Here is a 19976-nt window from a genome sequence, read left to right as displayed (position 1 = left end):
GGTTTAAGAAGCGGGTGCTGATCCAGCAGCTGGAGACAGCTCTGGAGTTGATTGAGGAGAAGGAGCTGCAGCTCCCTGCTGTCCGCCTCAACAACGACCATGGTAGATAGTGAAGAAGTGGCCTGCAGGGGTCCCTGCTCAGAAACACAAAGATATGTACAGGAACAGGGTACTCTCCTTCACAAGACATGACTTACACATGGTCCAACAACACCCCATAGGATGTAAAGTTGGGTGTTGAATGGAGAGAAAGAAGGAGGCAATAGAGGAGACGACAGAGGGCTGAGGTCCCTCCCTATCTATGTGTTGTGACATTGTGCCTCAACAGCACTCACACATGGAGATGGAAGGGTCAGGGGTTATAATTCAGGAGGGAGGAGGAGGGTAGGGCCAGAGCCAGACCAATGTGGGGATAAGTTAAGAGACTCTGGATGTAATCCACTCCATTAGTGACTGATGCCATTGCTGACCATATGGCTAGTTCAGTTTCTCCACAGACATTGATTCATTCACACACACACCATAGACTTAGATAGACATCGCATCATTGTATCTGTCTCTTTATGCCGTCTGTGAGAGCATGGGCAGTGCCATTGAGGCCATCTCCATTTTGAAGTAGCCCATTTTGTTATTCTACTACTTCTATGAGTTGGTAAACAAACTGAAAGGGCGCATACTGTCCTGTAGAGTGTGTTGTTTGAACAGGTATAAAGCCAAGGTTTTGCTCACAAGTGTAATTATTTGGCTTGTCCCTTCAGGTGATCCTTCCTTAACCCATAGGAAGTCCCACCCAGTTGACTACTTCAAAATGGTGAAAGTCCTTAATGGCGCTGCCCATGCTCAAACTGGCTTTTGGGAACTAGTTCTCTATCTATCTCTATGACACACACACACACACACACACCTTTTGAATCAGGTCTTGCACACACTGTAGTGCAGTTCTGATTAGTCATTATAAGACAGGAAGGATTTTTCATGTGAGGCATGTAATAATGGAACTCTTATTACAGCAATTTTACATGTAGTGTAATTACTAGTAATACTGGTAATGACTATTGACAATACAGCTGTAGGACAACTGTGCTCACATTACAGTTTAGAGCAATAAGAATATCTGCCAACTGATCAGAAGGTTAAACATTAGCCTATTTATGTTTGGCCTAAAAATATACATTTGATGTAAGAAACACACTGTGTACTGACTACATAGGCGTTGTGGCTCACATGAGAAATCTGATCTACCTCAAGTCTTCTAGGTGTTGGAGTGCTGTGGGTATTTTGTGTTGCATGGGCCTGCAGGACAATAATACCATGTCAAATCACATACTGACCTAAGATGCCCTCCATGGATCAACTGTCCCAGCATGGGAGCTGTCCTCAAAGCAATAGCACACTTCATGTAGGTTATGTTCAGTAACGTGTGGACTTGGTTCAGTAAAACATTGGTGCAGTCACTGAGAGGACGCCAGCTGTTGGGGTCCATCTTGAGGGTCTGGACTGGAGCCTGGCCTGCTGTCTCCGCTCTCTCTCTCCCTGCCTTCTCCTCGGCACTCTAGTGCACTATATACGGAATATGGTGCCATTTTGGAAGTGCACCGAGTGTCACAGTCTCCCCATTGATTCTCCCCTGGAAGAACTGTGTGGTCAACCAAAATCTCTGCTCCCCGTTCGCCGGTCACCTTTTTCTGGACTAGCACAGCTGGGGAACAACCAACCTGTATTTCAGAGAACTAACACAAGCTACCCATTTCTCTTTTGTCTTCCCCCCCAAAGTTTCTTTTTAAAATGAAAGATTGTATTTTATTGTTCATAAATCTAAACTATTTTTGGATGGTGTTCATACCAGAACATAAAAAAAGAGAATATTTTGAGAGTAAAAGTTGTATAAAGGCCATTTTGTTAACTGTTATATATAAAATTGAAAATGTACAATTATTTTTTAAATAAACAAAAAATAAAAGAAACAAATTACAAATGTACTATGAAGTGTATTATTAAATATGTTGTGCACTTAGTAAGTGGAATTGTGTCATGTCCAATTGCTTGTTGAAAATGTAAAATGAGATAACGGTCTTAACTGTAGCCCACTTTTAGCTTTTAGTGGAATATACTAGAAGTATATACAAGCTTGGTCATCTGGGTTATCGTTGAGCTTTCAGTCGGGAAAGTTTCGGATTTTAAACGTATACATCTAATCATGTCTACGTCCAAAATGGCACCCTTTTTGTCAAGGGACCATACGGCTCTGGTCTAAAGTATTGCACTATATAGGGAAAATGGTGCCATTTGGGACGTACATGTACAGTGGGGGAAAAAAGTATTTGATCCCCTGCTGATTTTGTATGTTTGCCCACTTACAAAGAAATGATCAGTCTATAATTTTAATGGTAGGCTTATTTGAACAGTGAGAGACAGAATAACAACAAAAAAATCCAGAAAAACGCATGTCAAAAATGTTATAAAATGATTTGCATTTTAATGAGGGAAATAAGTATTTGACCCCTCTGCAAAACATGACTTAGTACTTGGTGGCAAAACCCTTGTTGGCAATCACAGATGTCAGACTTTTCTTGTAGTTGGCCACCAGGTTTGCACACATCTCAGGAGGGATTTTGTCCCACTCCTCTTTGCAGATCTTCTCCAAGTCATTAAGGTTTCGAGGCTGACGTTTGGCAACTCGAACCTTCAACTCCCTATACAGATTTTCTATGGGATTAAGGTCTGGAGACTGGCTAGGCCACTCCAGGACCTTAATGTGCTTCTTCTTGAGCCACTCCTTTGTTGCCTTGGCCGTGTGTTTTGGGTCATTGTCATGCTGGAATACCCATCCACGACCCATTTTCAATGCCCTGGCTGAGGGAAGGATGTTCTCACCCAAGATTTGATGGTACATGGCCCCGTCCATCATCCCTTTGATGCGGTGAAGTTGTCCTGTCCCCTTAGCAGAAAAACACCCCCAAAGCATAATGTTTCCACCTCCATGTTTGACGGTGGAGATGGTGTTCTTGGGGTCATAGGCAGCATTCCTCCTCCTCCAAACACGGCGAGTTGAGTTGATGCCAAAGAGCTCCATTTTGGTCTCATCTGACCACAACACTTTCACCAGTTGTCCTCTGAATCATTCAGATGTTCATTGGCAAACTTCAGACGGGCATGTATATGTATTCTTGAGCAAGGGGACCTTGCGGGCGCTGCAGGATTTCAGTCCTTCACGGCGTAGTGTGTTACCAATTGTTTTCTTGGTAACTATGGTCCCTGCTGCCTTGAGATCATTGACAAGATCCTCCCGTGTAGTTCTGGGCTGATTCCTCACCGTTCTCATGATCATTGTAACCCCATGAGGTGAGATCTTGTATGGAGCCCCAGGCCGAGGGACATTGACAGTTCTTTTGTGTTTCTTCCATTTGCGAATAATCACACCAAATGTTGTCACCTTCTCACCAAGCTGCTTGGCGATGGTCTTGTAGCCCATTCCAGCCTTGTGTAGGTCTACAATCTTGTCCCTGACATCCTTGGAGAGCTCTTTGGTCTTGGCCATGGTGGACAGTTTGGAATCTGATTGATTGATTGCTTCTGTGGACAGGTGTCTTTTATACAGGTAACAAGCTGAGATTAGGAGCACTCCCTTTAAGAGTGTGCTCCTAACCTCAGCTCGTTACCTGTATAAAAGACACCTGGGAGCCAGAAATCCTTCTGATTGAGAGGGGGTCAAATACTTATTTTCCTCATTAGAATGCAAATCAATTTATAACATTTTTGAAATGCGTTTTTCTGGATATTTTTTTGGTTTTTCTGTCTCTCACTGTTGAAATAAACCTACCATTAAAATTATAGACTGATCCTTTCTTTATCAGTGGGCAAACGTACAAAATCAGCAGGGGATCAAATACTTATTTCCCCCACTGTATTACAGCCTTGACTGAGAGCCCTGAAGTATCAATCTGTAACCTAACTACTGCATCCTGACCCACAGATATACACTACATGACCAAATGTATGTGGACACCTGCTCGTCAAACATCTCATTCCATAATCATATGGAGTTTGTCCCCCTTTCCTGCTAGAACAGCCTCCATTGTTCTGGGAAGGTTTTCCACTAGATGTTGGAACATTACTGTGGGAACTTGCTCCCATTCAGCCACAAGAGCATTAGTGAGGTCAGGCACTGATGTTGGCCGATTAAGCCTGGCTCGCTGTCGGCGTTCCAATTCATCCCAAAAGTGTTCGGTGGAGTTGAGGTTAGGGCACTGTGCAGGCCAGTCAAGTTCTTCCACACACCGATCTCGACAAACCATTTCTGTATGGACCTCGCTTTGTGCACGGTGGCATTGTCATGCTGAAACAGGAAAGGGCCTTCCCCAAACTGTTGCCACAAAGTTGGAAGCACAGAATCGTCTAGAGTGTCATTGTATGCTGTAGCGTTAAGATTTATCTTCACTGTAACTAAGGGGCCTAGCCCGAACCATGAAAAACAGCCCCAGACCATTATTCCTCCTCCACCAAGCTTTACAGTTGGTTGGCACTATGCATTTGGTCAGGTAGCGTTCTTCTAGCATCCGCCAAACCTAGATTTGTCCGTTGGACTTCCAGATGGTGAAGTGTGATTCAACACTCCAGTTATCGTGCTTCCACTGCTCCAGAGTCCAATGGCAGTGAGCTTTACACAGCTCCAGCCGACGCTTGGCTTTGAGCATGGCTTAGGCTTGTGTGCGGCTGCTCAGCCATGTAATCCGATTTTGTGAAGCTCCCAATAAACAGTTATTGTGCTGATGCTGCTTCCAGAGGCAGTTTGGAACTTGGTAGCGCAACAGAAGATTTTGACGCGCTACATGCGGTCCTGTTCGACGGTCCCGTTCTGTCAGCTCGTGTGGCCTACCACTTTGTGGCTGAGCCGTTGTTGCTCCTAGACATTTCCACTTCACAAAGCGTAGAGCTGCCACTTTTAAGGAGTGGGACTCTAACCAGGAAGCTTATAAGAAATCCCGCTATGCCCTCCGACGAACCATAAAACAGGCAAAGCGTCAATACAGGACTAAGATCGAACCGTACTACACCGGCTCCACCCGCTGCGGCTACTCTCTGTTATTATCTATGCATAGTCACTTTAATAACTCTACCTACATGTACATATTACCTCAATTACCTCGACACCGGTGCCACCGCACATTGACTCTGTACCAGTACCACCTGTATATAGCCCCGCTAGTGTTATTTACTTCTGCTCTTTAATTATTTTTTATTAAAACTGCATTGTTGGGGAAGGGCTTGTAAAGTAAGCATTTCACTGTATGGTCGGACAGCAGGTATCCTAGTGGTTACAGCATTGGACCAGTAACAGGAAGGTTGCTGGATCGAATCCCTGAGCTGATAAGGTAAATAATCTGTTGTTGTGCCCCTGAACAAGGCAGTTAACCCACTGTTCCTCGGTAGGCCGTCATTGTAAATAAGAATATGTTCTAAACTGACTTGCCTAGTTAAATGTAAAATACACTTGTTGTATTTGGCACATATGACAAATAAAATTTGGTTGAGCAGAGAAGCTCTACCAGGGCAGAAATATGACAAACTGACTTGTTGGAAAGGTGGCATCCTATGAAGGTGTCACATTGAAAGTCACTGAGCTCTTCAGGAAGGCCGTTCTGCCAATGTTTGTCTATGGGGATTGTATGGCTGTGTGCTCGATTTTATGCAATGGGTGAGACTGAAATAGCCAAATCCACTGATTTGAAGGGGTGTCCACATACTTTGTATATATAAACTGTAGTGTATGTGCAAGACATTACATACATTTAGTTACCTTTGACCAATAAATGCAGAAATAAAATGCATCAAAAGAACATGCAACCTGACATTGATAAAATCTCAGTATGATTTTATTAAGTTAAAAACAGGGAGTTAATTTTAACCAAAATGTAAAATGATGAAAACTCTACTTAGTGTTCATAGTATCATTAGCATTTCTGGAACACTGCCTTACTCTGCTTTCCATGCTGCACCCTTCAGGCTTGACGTTTGTGACTCCCACTGTAATAACTCTTTATTGCATACAGAATAAGCTCAAAAGCCTAATTTCAAACTCCAGGAGATCAGGGGTGTAATCATTTAAACAAGAGTGTTTCAATTGGACAAATTCAGATTAGTCCCTCCTCGCTTCATTTGCTTCCATTTAAGAAACGTTTTGCAACAGATCGGCCTAATGAATGGTCATGAATTCTTTAACTGAAGTGAAGGCTTTTTACTCCATAACACAAATCTCATATCTGCAGATAAAATATGAAATAAATAGTTCCAGACAGCTGCTCATGATAGACATATGTGTGGCAAACGAAACATTCCATTATGCCCCTTGTCCAACAAAGGGGAACATTTCCCCCATGCTGTTAGGAAGGGGTAGGGGATGAGGTGTCAAATCCTTACAACTCCTAAGCAATAACAATTATATACAAACAAATATGCCTGAAAAACTGAGGGGTTGGTTGGCACAGTCAGGAGTTAAATATGGTAACCACATTTATGGAAAGATGCAAATTTGTACAGCATATTAATATATGTACAAAGACAAATTAAAAGTGGGAGAAATTACTTTTCCCTCCATCTAACCAATAAGCTCATCTGCACAGAAATAAAGACATGTGGGCAGAGAAGGCCAGTCTCAGTGCAAATGCTCCAGCTTGCGAAGCCGCAGGGGGTTGGGCAGGGCCTGTGGGTTCGGGACAGCGGAAGCCTCTTGGTCAGGGGAGCGGAAGAGCACCCTACCCCGATGATTGAACATGTAGAAAGATGGGTGGTTCCTCAACGTGTCAAATGTCCTGAAAAACAGGAAGAGGTCATTGAGTCAAGTTTAAACTATACTCATTATGTTTTCAGTGAGATGGGTCAATAACAACATAGGGCTATCCATATAGGAAGTCCATGACTAATATGAAATGGTGGCTTACTTGTTTTTCAGCTCTGATGAGGCATCCATTTCTTTGAACTCTCCCGCGATGTGGACTATACCATAAATGGTCAGAACAAACGCTAACAAAGTCTGTAAGACAATCTGCAAAACAAAATGAAAACAATATAGCAAACGGAACAATGAATACAATAGATAAACATCAAAGAATAGAATGTAACTAGCTACAACAGTATTAAATAACTTACATCTACTGGTAGGGTTTCATTTTCTTTTTCTGTCAGACGCATGTAGGATCGATCTGGTGGTAGAAGAGAATAACATTTATCACACTGGAAGCAATGTGGCTACAGTTGAGACCAAAACAAGTTGGTAGCCTAGTTCCATCCATAACAGGGGTATATTCACTCCGCCGTGTGGCTAAACGTTTCTTAAACGGATGCAAACGAAACGGGGAGACCCCTATCTGAATTTGTCAAATAGTTTTATTTGCAAAACGGAACTGTTTGGACTAATGATTACACCCCAGATGTTGCAATCTAATTTGCATAACTGTTAGTACTTGGGCTTTGGGAGCATAGCTTCCTTGTTTTCATTTTAACGAAGGCTTAGTTAGTAAATAAAAATATATATACATTTTATGCTAACATTGTACTAACATATCGCGTTGGCAAGCAGATATTGACTGATCTATAAACAATGACTATTTATTTATGATACAAGGTGATTTGTAGATCAGTCAGCAGTCGCCTGCACTGTCGGCTGCAATGTCGAAAAAGCCCATTGTTAGCTACTGTAGCTGCTTGCAGTGACAATAATATGATATGCTAAGTAGCTAGCTAACTAAATAGCTAGCTAGTAGTTAGACATGTCTGGCCTATTAACTAATTTTCATTGCTTGCTAAACTGTTTTGGCTGATGTGGAATGGAAATTAGCTAGCTAGCTCGCGCTAGTTGACAGGCCGCAGTTCACTGCATGGCTGATATCTATATGGATTTTGATCTAAACAGCAAAATAAAAACCCAGCTTTGTTTATCTTCTTTTTTGATATCGCACTTACGTTGCGCCGCTGAGAAAGCTGCATGCGCCAAGGCAAATAGACCAACACATACAACACCTTTCCAAAAAGACGAAGCCATCTTCATGAGGGAAGAAAGGAAATGAACAGTGTCGCTACAAAATGTCGTAAGCGATGAAGATGAACCCGGAAGTGGGATATTGATCTCTTCTTTTTCTTCTGGGGATTTTCTTTTATGTCGGATGGCAACCAACTTTAAGGTGCTTTACCGCAACCAACTGGACTGGAGTGTAGAACAGAGACGGAAGGTCTAAACCTACCCAATGTTCTCAATATTCTAATCTCACTAAGGAAATTAAATCCATAATTAAATACTACATCCCCTGATAATTTCCCCAAAGTAGTCAAATGCCTTCTTCTTCATTGGCTGATTTCTCCCAACTCATAGGAATCCCCACCCAGTTGACTACTTTAAAATGGTGGAAGCCTTCAATGGCAATGTCCATGCTAAAATGAGTCCTCTATCTTTCTCTAACAACAGGCTCAACTCAAATATAAAGTCGGTTTTTTTATTTACCCGAAATGCCACGTGCATTTACTTATATCAGTGCATTCGTAACAACATAGAAAATAAGCAATTCCGTTTTTTGTTGACCAAATTCGAAACTTTCTCATTGACCTCGATTCAAAAATCCTTCACTTCGTGGGTTTATTTTTGTGGAAAGATTTTGGGCGGAGTAAAACCTTTATGCTTCGCCTCTTCCTCTCTGATCTCATGGATTATGAAACTAAAAGCCTTTTTAGTCCATTACAGAGCACACATTGAATATAAGTTTGATTTAGGATCGAATTATGCTACCCTCACTTCATATCAGCTTTGCTTCCTTTACAGTTTTCAAACAAGGACTTTTATTCTAAAGTTTCTTTAAGCATTTTTACATGGAAGTAGTTACTTTAATCTTTAATTCTCCCAAAATGGGTTGTTCCACCGCTAACCCAATCACAAAGAAGAAGAAGAAGAAGAAGAAGGGATGCTTGCCCAAAAAGTGATGTTAGGATGGATATATAAATTATCCTGTACAAGCTTTTTTGCCGAATACATTACATTGTTACAGGTGTCAAGCATATGTGCATGTGGCAGCAGTGTGTAGGAGGGAGGTTCCTAGGTGTGAGAAGTGTGCAGAAGACAAAGGAATGTGTAGCATGGGGAAAGTAGTGGTATATGTTAGTTGTAGGGGTGGGGTGCCCATGGGGCTGGGGATCAACCTGTGAGAGCGGCAGGTTGAGGTTTCCAGGGTTAGAGTAGTGCAGAAGTTGTCTTATGCTGAGGCAGTGAAGAAAGTAGAGGAAGATGGGTCAAGGGGAGGGATCCGGAGAGGACTGGTGTGAGTAGTAGACCTGTACCAGTACAGAAGGATAGTGATATGTGCTTCAGAAATATTGGATTTTTAGCATTTATAGCAATGGTTACTGTACTGCGGGGATGGTACATAAGTCGTAGAAAATTGAGGTTGTGGTGGCAGCTGCAGAGAGGTATTTGGGTGTATGAGACTTGACTTCAGAAGAGTGGTGGTGTCCCGTCCTTTCCGGCTGTTGGCCTGAGGCAGGACTAGATAGATGTAAATAGTGGAGTAGGGTGGTGAGTTTTTAGTGAGTGTACTGTTAGATGGTAAGGTATTTCTTTATTTATTTTTATTTTCAAGCAAGTATAAAGCAGTTATACTCCTGTCTAGTAGGTGGCGGTAATACAACATTTATTGGATGCCAATCGCCGCTAAATCTCATCGAAGAAGAAGGGTTGTTCCCGAGCTAGCCACGCACGATATTCTGTTGCTGCTAGGTATAGGAACTGATTTCGTTTCAGTTTATAATAAACAAAGGCTTGATAAGAAACACCGTAGATATGGCAGAGGCGATTCAGAAGAAATTACAATCGGAGCTAGAAAAATACCAGCAGATGCAAAAAGGTATGTAGCTAACGTTAGCTCGCTAACTAGCTAATGTTAGCTATAGCTTTAATGTTACATGCATGGTACATCTCTGCTGGCATGGTCATTTATTGTTACCTCAGCAGCTAGCTAGAAATTGACATCTGTCTGGTTATACTGTAACAGCTAGCTATTAGGTCAAGTAACAAGTAACTTAGAAAATGTGCATTATTCTTGAAATCTAACGTTAGACAACTGCCCTTTGCTACCTGATCTTCCATACCCATTTAAAGCGTATCTTTATACAAAAAAAAAGTTGCTTCAGAATATTCAGGCAAGTTAGCTGGTTAACACCTTGAACCTGCTATGTAGTATACCCCTCTGATCTTCCATCCCAATAATAGGTCGTCGTAAGATCAATAGTTTGTACAGTTGGCTACACCCTATATTGCATAATATTACCTTAGACATGACCATAGACATGGATATTAGCTATGTTCCATTTACATCACTCAGTATCACTGGTCCTCGTGTACCCAAAGTTGTCATTGTTTACATGTCAAGACCCACACTGATTTGCTAACGTTGCTTTTATTCCCTTTAGATGTTAGTAAGAGCATGTCAGCCAGGCAGAAACTGGAGGCTCAGGTGACAGAGAATAATATAGTCAAAGAGGTAAGTACACGTCTCTATCCTTCTACAGTGGCGTTGAGATTTCACAATGGATGTTCAGTAAGTATGAATGAATCCCAGTATATATTTCGCTGCTAATACACTTCCTTTCCGTCTTTCAGGAGTTGGACTTGTTGGACACCCAGAACACAGTTTACAAGCTTATAGGTCCAGTTCTGGTGAAGCAAGACTTGGAGGAAGCCAAAGCCACAGTGGCAAAGAGGCTAGAATACATAAATGGGGAGATGTGAGCCTGAAAGATGTTTATTCATTTTAATAACTACACAAGGTGTCTGAAATAACAACCGCTTATTGCCTAAAGTATAATGTATTTCATCCAGAAGCGTAACTCATTTTTCTGTCTGTTTTGGGCTGTAGTCAAAGATACGAGACTCTACTAAAGGACATGGAGAAGAAGTCTGATCAGCACCGTGAGGTCCTGTCTAGTCTGCAGCAAGAGTACCAGAGGTCTCAGGGCCTGGCTGTGGGCAAGGTCTGACCAGCAGATGGCATGGACGCACACGCACACACACACAGGGAGAAAGAAAAGCACTGAATCCAGCCGCAGAGCTTTGCTACTCACCCAACAATGACGCCATAAATCCAATGACTTATTGTCCTTTGTACTTATTGTATGCAGCTGCTTGTTAGTGTGACTTCTGTAGCTGTTATTATAATAAATACATAGTTTTTCTTTTTGTGATTAAATGCTTTGTTGTCCATCTTTTTCCTGGTCACTAGTGAAATACAGTGCATGTTCTAGACAATATTTGAAACATATATGATGGCCACAGACCGACAGAAGTGATGACTTTGTTGGTACCACATGAGCCAGCCAGTGTGACTGGGATGAGTGAGTGAAATATGTATTGCTATCAGGGCCATGGGGGATGTGTTATATTTTTGTTGAATTTTATTCATAAACCTAGAATGTTACTTTCCTGGCTAAAGTGACAGACTGGATGATTCCAGACAATAGTGATTACACAACTCGAGTTCTGCCACGTGGTCTGGTGTCAACCAGGCTAAAATCTTACCACAGGCCACAGCAACTCTTATTAAAATTCCATGAATTATTTAATATGGCTAGTCTAGAAGTTCGGGACTAAAGAAGTCAAACTAATGGTGAATGATGCAAATTCACTGAATACGTCTTATACAACATATATTTACAGATTGTTTTCTCAGCCTGTTGAGGCACTAAATAATGTAGGCCCATGTAATGGAAGTCTGTCTTTTTTAGCGTTCTACACCACTACTTTGTACCACACGGTAGCGCTACTGATCCCATTGACTCGCTAACATCCTCAGCTTCAAAGTTGCTACAATGATAAACCCAATGTTGGCTTAACAGCTATTGAGCACACACTTTTTTACAAAAGGCTACAGATTTCGGCCAATTTCAAAAGTTAGACTGTACTGTTGTACATGTACTGACTGCCATGGTAGCTAAAATTATCATTATGCTGCTGGACTCTCCAGGTCCCTGACAGTTGTTTGTGTTGCAAATTATACGTAAATGTTATTTAATCAGATCATAAAGTAAATTATATATGAATTTTAAGCCAGGTAACGCGTCATTCAAATATGGGCTATGCACAACACACGCCAGTTTACTTTCCGAGGATTCCGGGCTAGGCAAGTTACATTCTGATAATATCATCCCAACATCATTTTTGAAGTCATTTCTCCCATAACATACTTTTCCAAGTTTTTACCCCACATTGGTTTAAAGATACACATGCAGCCTTGCTCTCGTTTAAAGGTGTTTAGGAACCCCGTGGTGCTCTTGCCACGACTTGAATTAACAGGGTGGGGAGTCGTTTGCTGGAGCGAGACATTTGCTCTAATTACAGAGGCAGGCAAGCGGACCATGCGACCAGATGTTAACCGGAAGAATCTCATTCAAACCGCACTGGTAGCATTGCGCTTGAGCAAAGGGGTGTGTCCCCGCCCACATAAAGCGTGCACCCCCGCAGCTCCGGTCTCCATTTCTATTTCAATGAAAAGTGGATAGAGCACAGCGGAGACCGCATTGTGCACCGTCCCCAGCAATTAATATCCAGCGGAGAAAGACCATTCCCCCTTCATTGCCCTCCTGAAGAGGATTTAACCAGCATGAATAATGGGCCTGAAAACGGCGCGTTGGTCTCCAAACCAATATTCCTCCACCAAACCTCACCCTCTGAAATGCCTCAATTTAAGACTGGCACAGTAAATGAATAAAGTAGTTATTCATAGCATGGAATAAAGTGAAGGCGTACGCTACATTAAACGTTAGGCTAAAACATGAATGTAAATCATTTCAATTAATGTACACTTTACGCACCAGTTTAAGTCATTATTGTAGAAAATGGTGAATCATTATTATATGATAGCCCACATGACAGCCTATAAGGATCTCGTTCCAGGGGCGAAAATCTGATATCAACTTTGGAGGGGACATTTACATGAAATTTTCTCAAGAGCAATTCCTGAGGGGGACACCAAAAGTAGTGCTGTAACACATAGCCTACATTGTAATATGGTAAATGTATATTGAGGAACCAAAGAAATAAGGTGTTTGCCGTACTCCTAACTACCGGTACCCAAAACTACACAACTAATCACAACAGCAATACCATTGCCTTTAACAAATCTTAGTTCAGTCACCAGTTTAAGTTGAGAGTGGGGGTATCCATGGCATTTTCCAATTATGTTCCTATTTTACAAGTCAAAAAAATTGAGAACCTTTCATAATGTTGCCAAACAAAGACTCAACAAACTTACCTGAGACTCCCTGTCTCTGCCAGTCTGTCCCTGCATATCTGTCCCCAACTCTGCTGTCTGTGTGCCATCTGTTGCCTGCTCTGCCTAATGACGTCATTGTGAAACATTTCCATTAGAATTTCATTTCTTTCTTATGAACATTTTATCAACTAGTCTTTGAGATATTAGGCTACTAGGGTTCTTACTATGCGTTTTGGTGTATTGAAAAATACTCTGATGTCCGTCTTTTATTTTTCTGCCATTTTTCTACCTGGCTGGCTGGCTGGCTACACACACACACACAGTGTGTAGGTTATTTACAGTAGGAGATGGGCTTCTATCATCTTCTATCATTCTATTTGGGCTTCGATCTAAAAGGTAGCTAGCAAATGTGAAACGGATTAAAATGACAAGAGTTGACAGCTGTATGAGTTCACCATTTACACAACATATGCTGCAACCTTTTGTAATTTTAATAGTTTGCTTCATATTGGCTGGCTTCCAACAATAGCTGAATTTGCAAAGCTAGCGAGCACCAATTCAGTTTCAGTGGTGTTTGCTATAATCTTTGCTACCCGGGTTAAATAAAGGTGAAATTAAATAAATAAATAAAAGTTCCCTTGCGACAATTTAGCTTTTGCAACGAGACCATTAAATATATTTAAGACAATGGTAGAAGAGAGTGTAGTTCTGTTCAGTTTGGACTTCAGTTTATCGCTAACCTTATCACAGGGACTTTGAAGCACTAACTTACATCATCTGCATGCTGATCTTGGAATAAATTGACGATAGCAAAGATTCCATCTTTGACGACGCCACATAAATGGAATAGGTACTAGCTAGTGTAACCGATGTGAAATGGCTAGTTAGTTAGCGGTGGTGCGCGCTAATAGCGTTTCAATCAGTGACGTCACTTGCTCTGAGACCTGAAGTAGGGTTTCCCCTTGCGTTGCAAGGGCCGCGGCTTTTGTGGCGCGATGGGTAACGATGCTTCGCGGGGTGTCAGTTGTTGATGTGTGCAAGGGTCCCTGGTTCGAGCCCAGGTTGGGGCGAAGAGAGGGACGGAACCTACACTGTTACACTAGCTTAATAGTTAATATTTGCGCGCTAGCTCTGCATATTCAGCTAGTGTGCGTGCGCGATTGACTGGATTAACCTTACGTCAGTTATGTTCATTGAGTGCCTTTCAGACAGTAGACACGACCCCTCTGTTACCTTGCCAACTAAGGAACTGGCAGTGGATCAAACCATTGTGAGGCAAAGGGTGGGGGGGTCGCAATCTTTTGAAACTTAAAAATGCGCTATTAAGTGTCTATAATCAGCACAATTGCTTTCATTGCGTATTATTAATATTATTTAAATTACATAGTTATGTTTCAGTGATATATTGGGGGGGACAAATCATATTTTTCCCAGGATGGGGGGGTCGTGTCCCCCCCGGGATTCCGCCCCTGTCTCGTTCACCAGACACTTTCTCTCAATCCAGCCTGCGGAAGAGGTAAACCTATAGGTCTACCAATCCTCACTGACTAATCATATCTCTGCATTGGTGGCACCGCAGCAGCATAGAATGGCCACAAGTAGGCCTAGTAATAACAGGTGAAAATCATTATCGTGCAAGATCCCTCGGTTTGGTTCACTTTGATTGATTGAATTGATTGAATTTATTTGACAATTTGTAAAATCCATAGATAAAGGCGCTCCAGCTGGTGACACCTCCACATACAATTTAAGAAAATCATCAACTATAACACAATAAAGTTTAACGGCTTATTTCCATTGTGGTCCTTATTTTCCCATGGCGGTAAATCTGGCAAACCTGCACCATACGCGCCTTGGTTAACATTCGCACTTACTTGCAGCAAAGAGACTGTCAAACTGCCAGTCGAGAAAATAAGAACGATGTCCCTTTTACAAGTGCAAATGTAACTCCCTCTTTAGAGATTCCCATGGGAAAGGAAAATAAAGGTGAAACTATACCACACCAAGCATCGAATTACACATAGTTTAGGCTACTCATTTCAAGAGGTTCAAATGTGAATGAACCCACTGGGCAAAAATGTCAGTTCAACGTCTCGTTTGTCATTGGATTTAGGAAGAAAGATGGGTGAAAAAAATACTAAATTCCCTTACATTGATTTCCTTTTTCAAATCCAATCAGTTTTCCACGTTGTTTCAACGTCAGCACATTTATATTTCTTTTTGCTTGAAATGACGTGGGAGCGACGTTGATTCAACCAGTGTTTACCCGGTGGGAAGTGACTCCATGGTGAATCAAAGTTCTCAATCTTAGTCCAGTTAATGTTTATGAACACTTCCACTTCTCCAGCAAGACACATATTGCTTAACTTTATTATGCAGGTTAAAAACGTTTCTGTGTGCTACCGTCCTTTTTTGCAGTTAAATCATGTTTTCAAATCAGGAAAGTAAAACAAATTATGAATCAAAACACAGATGCAAATAAACAAGACTGAGATGATTTTACATTTGTATTTTATTTGTAAGAATATTAAAATACATTGGATCTAAAGTTGTCAAAAAGATACATATTTTCTAAATAAATTAGGCCTAAACATTTCACTCCAGGATATCCATGATTCTTATCATTTTCGTGGATACTGATGATGGCTCTTAAATTGTGTGGATACTGACAAGGGCTCTTGCATTGTGTGAGTAATTTCAACAATTTAATCAACAAAACAAGTTGTCTTGACAGTCATTTAAATATATATGTTATCTTTCATTTATCTGAAAATATGTTATCTTTCATTTATCTGAAAATATGTTATCTTTCATTTATCTGAAAATATGTTATCTTTCATTTATCTGAAAATATGTTATCTTTCATTCATCTGTATATATGTTATCTTTCATTTAGCTGAAAATATGTTATCTTTCATTTATCTGAAAATATTTTATCTTTCAGTCATCTGAAAATATGTTATCTTTCATTTATCTGAAAATATGTTATCTTTCATTTATCTGAAAATATGTTATCTTTCATTCATCTGTATATATGTTATCTTTCATTTATCTGAAAATATGTTATCTTTCAGTCATCTGAATATATTTTATATTTAATTTATCTGAATATATGTTATCTTTCAGTCATCTGAAAATATGTTATCTTTCAGTCATCTGAATATATTTTATATTTCATTTATCTGAATATATGTTATCTTTCAGTCATCTGAATATATGTTATCTTTCATTCATCTGAATATATGTTATCTTTCATTCATCTGAATATATGTTATCTTTCAGTCATAACATCTGCTAAATATGTGTATGTGACCAATAAAATGTGATTTTGATTTGAAAAGCCTAAATTTGTTGGGGCATGAACTCTACAAGCGTTCCACAGGGATGCTGGCCCATGTTGACTCCAATGCTTCCAACAGTTGTGTGAGTTGGCTGGATGTCCTTTGGGTGCTGGACCCTTTTTGATACACACAGGAAACTGTTGAACGTGAAAAACCCAGCAGCATTGCAGTTTGTGACACAAACCAGTGCGACTGGTGCCTACTACCATACCCCGTTCAAAGTTTCTTAAATATTTTTTTGTGGCTCATTCACCCTCTGAATGGTACACATACACAATCAATTTTGGTTACTACATGATTCCATATGTGTTATTTCATAGTTTTGATGTCTTCACTATTAATGTAGAAAATAGTAAAAATAAAGAAAAACTATTGAATGAGGAGGTGTGTCCAAACTTTTGACTGCTACTGTATATATACAGTGCCTTCAAGAAAGCATTCAGACCTCTTGACTTTTCCCACATTTTGTTGTTAGTCTTATTCTAAAATTGATTAAATTGTTTTTTCCCTCGTCAGTCTACACACAATACCCCATAATGACAAAGCAAAAACAGGTTTTTAGACATTTTTGCTCATTTATAAAATAATATAAAATATTACATTTACATAAGTATTCAGACCCTTTACTCAGTACTTTCTTGAAGCAGCTTTGGCAGTGATTACAGAATCGAGAATTCTTGGATATGACTCTACAAGCTTGGCACACCTGTATTTGGGGAATTTCTCCCATTCTTCTTTGCAGATCCTCTCAAGCTCTGTCAGGTTGGAATGGGAGTGTCACTGCACAGCTATTTTCAGATGTCTCCAGAGATGTTCGATCGGGTTCAAGTCCAAGCTCTGGCTGGGCCATTCAAGGACATTCAGAGACTTTTACCGAAGCCACTCCTGCGTTGTCTTGGCTATGTGCTTTAGGGTCGTTGTCCTGTTGGAAAGTGAACCTTTACCTCTCTGTACTGTGCTCCGATCATCTTTTCCTCAATCCTGACTAATCTCCCAGTCCCTGCCACTGAAAAACATCCCCACAGCATGATGCTGCCACCACCACGCTACACCATAGGGATGGTGCCAGGTTTCCTCCAGATGTGACGCTTGGCATTCAGGCCAAAGAGTTCAATCTTGGTTTCATCAGACCAGAGAATCTTGTTTCTCGTGGTGTGACAGTCTTTAGATGCCTTTTGGAAAACTCGAAGTTGGCTGTCATGTGCCTTTTACCGTCTTGCCACTCTACGATAAAGGCCTAATTGGTGGAGTGCTGCAGAAATAGTTGTGCTTCATGAAGGTTTAACATCTTCACAGAGGAACTCAAAAGCTCTGTCAGAGTGACCATTGAGTTCTTGGTCACCTCCCTGACCAAGGCCCTTCTCCCCTGATTGCTCAGTTTGGCCGGGTGGCCAGCTCTAGGAAGAATCTTGGTGGTTCTAAACTTCTTCCATTTAAGTATGGTGGAGGCCGCTGTGTTCTTGGGGACCTTTGATGCTGCTGAAATGTTTTGGTACCCTTCTCCAGATCTGTGCCTTGACACAATCCTCTCTCGGACCTCTACGGACAATTCCTTCGACCTCATGTCTTGGTTTATGCTCTGTGGCACTGTAGCTAAATCCCTGTCCACCCCATTAATCTTTAGGAACTGACTATCCCTCTGCATGCAGGCTGAGAAGCCCTCCTGGAACTGACTATCCCTCTGCATGCAGGCTGAGAAGCCCTCCTGGAACTGACTATCCCTCTGCATGCAGGCTGAGAAGCCCTCCTGGAACTGACTATCCCTCTGCATGCAGGCTGAGAAGCCCTCCTGGAACTGACTAGGCCTCTGCACACAGTATCTCTGCTCTTCAGGAAAAGGACTGTGTTCCATTATCTCTGCTCTTCAGGAAAAGGACTGTGCTCCAGTATCTCTGCTCTTCAGGAAAAGGACTGTGTTCCAGTATCTCTGCTCTTCAGGAAAAGGACTGTGTTCCAGTATCTCTGCTCTTCAGGAAAAGGACTGTGTTCCAGTATCTCTGCTCTTCAGGAAAAGGACTGTGCTCCAGTATCTCTGCTCTTCAGGAAAAGGACTGTGTTCCAGTATCTCTGCTCTTCAGGAAAAGGACTGTGTTCCAGTATCTCTGCTCTTCAGGAAAAGGACTGTGTTCCAGTATCTCTGCTCTTCAGGAAAAGGACTGTGTTCCAGTATCTCTGCTCTTCAGGAAAAGGACTGTGTTCCAGTATCTCTGCCTGACTTCTCCATGCGACAGCTGGCCAAACTCTGGAGATCAGAAAAAACAATGTTTTATCAGCATTGCTAAGACTAAAAACTTAACAGCTGGTGGAGAGGATAAGGAGATACACTGTAAAGAAAGGGAGATGCTGTCCATACCTGATCCTGAAGGCTTCGCAAGGACTCCAAGCTTCTGATCATTCTCTCTCTGCAATGCTTCTCCACTTATGGCTTGAGAAGCTGTCAAGAATAATAGAATATGACTAATGCGAGAGAGGGTCGGTTCAACAACAATATCAAAGACACATTTAAGATATAGAATGAAATATGGGGGAAATGTACCTTTCTAGGAGAAATTGTGGCGTCAGATTGAGTTACTGATGAAGGTTTCATCTTGCAAATTCACTCGTTTTGTCTAAGATTTACAATATTCTGTGTCTGACGCTGTCCTCTCTAGTCTCTTCCAGACTACGAATCAAAAGTGTTAGCTGGGTTCGTCAGGGCAGTAGACTTGCTCACACCATGACCTCTTCTCTGAAGGCTAATTTGTCGCTTGATCGAAGAAAAAAAAAATCCACAATATTTATTAAAAGACTTAGGGATGGGTGTGGAGAAATGTAACCTCTCAAATTCATAGACATTTCAAAATGATAGTTTGAACCATGTTTTGAGGCTATACAGTGTTTGTTTAAATGTACTTTGTTTACAAACATTGGAGTCAAACAAGCTTACATTTTGGTTTCGACGGTTGAACTAAGCTCACGAGGCATTTATAAGTTATATTCTTCAAGAATCAAGTAAAATAAATGGATGTAGCGCCTTGCAGATTGCCCCTCTATAAAGACTTTGATTAAAACTCATTACATTTGGGCAACATTCTAACCTATTCCAAATGGTTTGATAAAGTCTGGTAGTTAAGAACTGTCTGTGCACAATGTTGAAAGATAAGGCTACAACATATTTACATATAAAAACACACTTTTTCATTTGTTTTGTTTAAAATAAATCAGAGCAGATATGGCCTGAATCAATTTCTCAATTTGCCCTGCTACATTTTATATAAGCCTATTGAATAACCTTAAATAGCCTATGTCTAACAAACAATGCGAAATATTACCATATTCAATGTTTTACCAGTGAAAGTAGCCGACAGGGGCGAGTTTGCGATTTATTATTCATGTTCCATGTTCCTAC

General features: G+C 41.0%; 3 protein-coding genes across 4 annotated transcripts in view; 2 read left to right on the top strand and 1 right to left on the bottom strand.

Annotated features, from left to right (window-relative positions):
• The window catches only part of ints6l (integrator complex subunit 6 like), a 33442-nt gene extending 31465 nt beyond the window's left edge, over positions 1–1977 (top strand). For both annotated transcript variants that reach the window (XM_029771648.1, XM_029771649.1), the window contains exon 18: positions 2–1977. In XM_029771648.1, the coding sequence (XP_029627508.1) occupies positions 2–110 (109 nt within the window). In that variant the 3' untranslated portion in view covers positions 111–1977. The remainder of the gene's footprint in view (position 1) is intronic.
• Positions 1978–5851: 3874 nt separating this feature from the next.
• On the bottom strand, positions 5852–8101 carry mmgt1 (membrane magnesium transporter 1). The gene is made up of 4 exons (XM_029771656.1): positions 7960–8101; positions 7147–7199; positions 6939–7042; positions 5852–6809 (listed from the first exon to the last, which is right to left on the bottom strand). The coding sequence occupies exons 1-4, from the start codon at positions 8042–8044 to the stop codon at positions 6653–6655; spliced, it is 399 nt and encodes a 132-aa protein (XP_029627516.1). The 5' UTR covers positions 8045–8101; the 3' UTR covers positions 5852–6652.
• Positions 8102–9674: 1573 nt separating this feature from the next.
• Positions 9675–11225, top strand: pfdn6 (prefoldin subunit 6). The gene is made up of 4 exons (XM_029771657.1): positions 9675–9884; positions 10450–10520; positions 10640–10764; positions 10896–11225. The coding sequence occupies exons 1-4, from the start codon at positions 9821–9823 to the stop codon at positions 11014–11016; spliced, it is 381 nt and encodes a 126-aa protein (XP_029627517.1). The 5' UTR covers positions 9675–9820; the 3' UTR covers positions 11017–11225.
• The last annotated feature ends 8751 nt before the right edge of the window (positions 11226–19976 follow it).

Source organism: Salmo trutta, chromosome 13, assembly GCF_901001165.1.
Source record: "Salmo trutta chromosome 13, fSalTru1.1, whole genome shotgun sequence".
Lineage (NCBI taxonomy): Eukaryota > Metazoa > Chordata > Actinopteri > Salmoniformes > Salmonidae > Salmo > Salmo trutta.
Note: the sequence above shows the minus strand (reverse complement) of the source record. Positions and strands in the feature narration are given on the sequence as shown.

Excerpts from the sequence above, each read along its gene's own strand:
- mmgt1 (XM_029771656.1), bottom strand. The coding sequence starts at position 8,044 with ATGAAGATGGCTTCGTCTTTTTGGAAAGGTGTTGTATGTGTTGGTCTA. Across the intron at positions 7,200-7,959 it reads AGCTTTCTCAGCGGCGCAAC|ATCGATCCTACATGCGTCTG; the intron begins GTAAGTGCGATA and ends TTCTACCACCAG. Across the intron at positions 7,043-7,146 it reads ATGAAACCCTACCAGTAGAT|ATTGTCTTACAGACTTTGTT; the intron begins GTAAGTTATTTA and ends TTTGTTTTGCAG.
- pfdn6 (XM_029771657.1), top strand. The coding sequence starts at position 9,821 with ATGGCAGAGGCGATTCAGAAGAAATTACAATCGGAGCTAGAAAAATAC. Across the intron at positions 9,885-10,449 it reads ATACCAGCAGATGCAAAAAG|ATGTTAGTAAGAGCATGTCA; the intron begins GTATGTAGCTAA and ends TATTCCCTTTAG. Across the intron at positions 10,765-10,895 it reads GAATACATAAATGGGGAGAT|TCAAAGATACGAGACTCTAC; the intron begins GTGAGCCTGAAA and ends TTTGGGCTGTAG.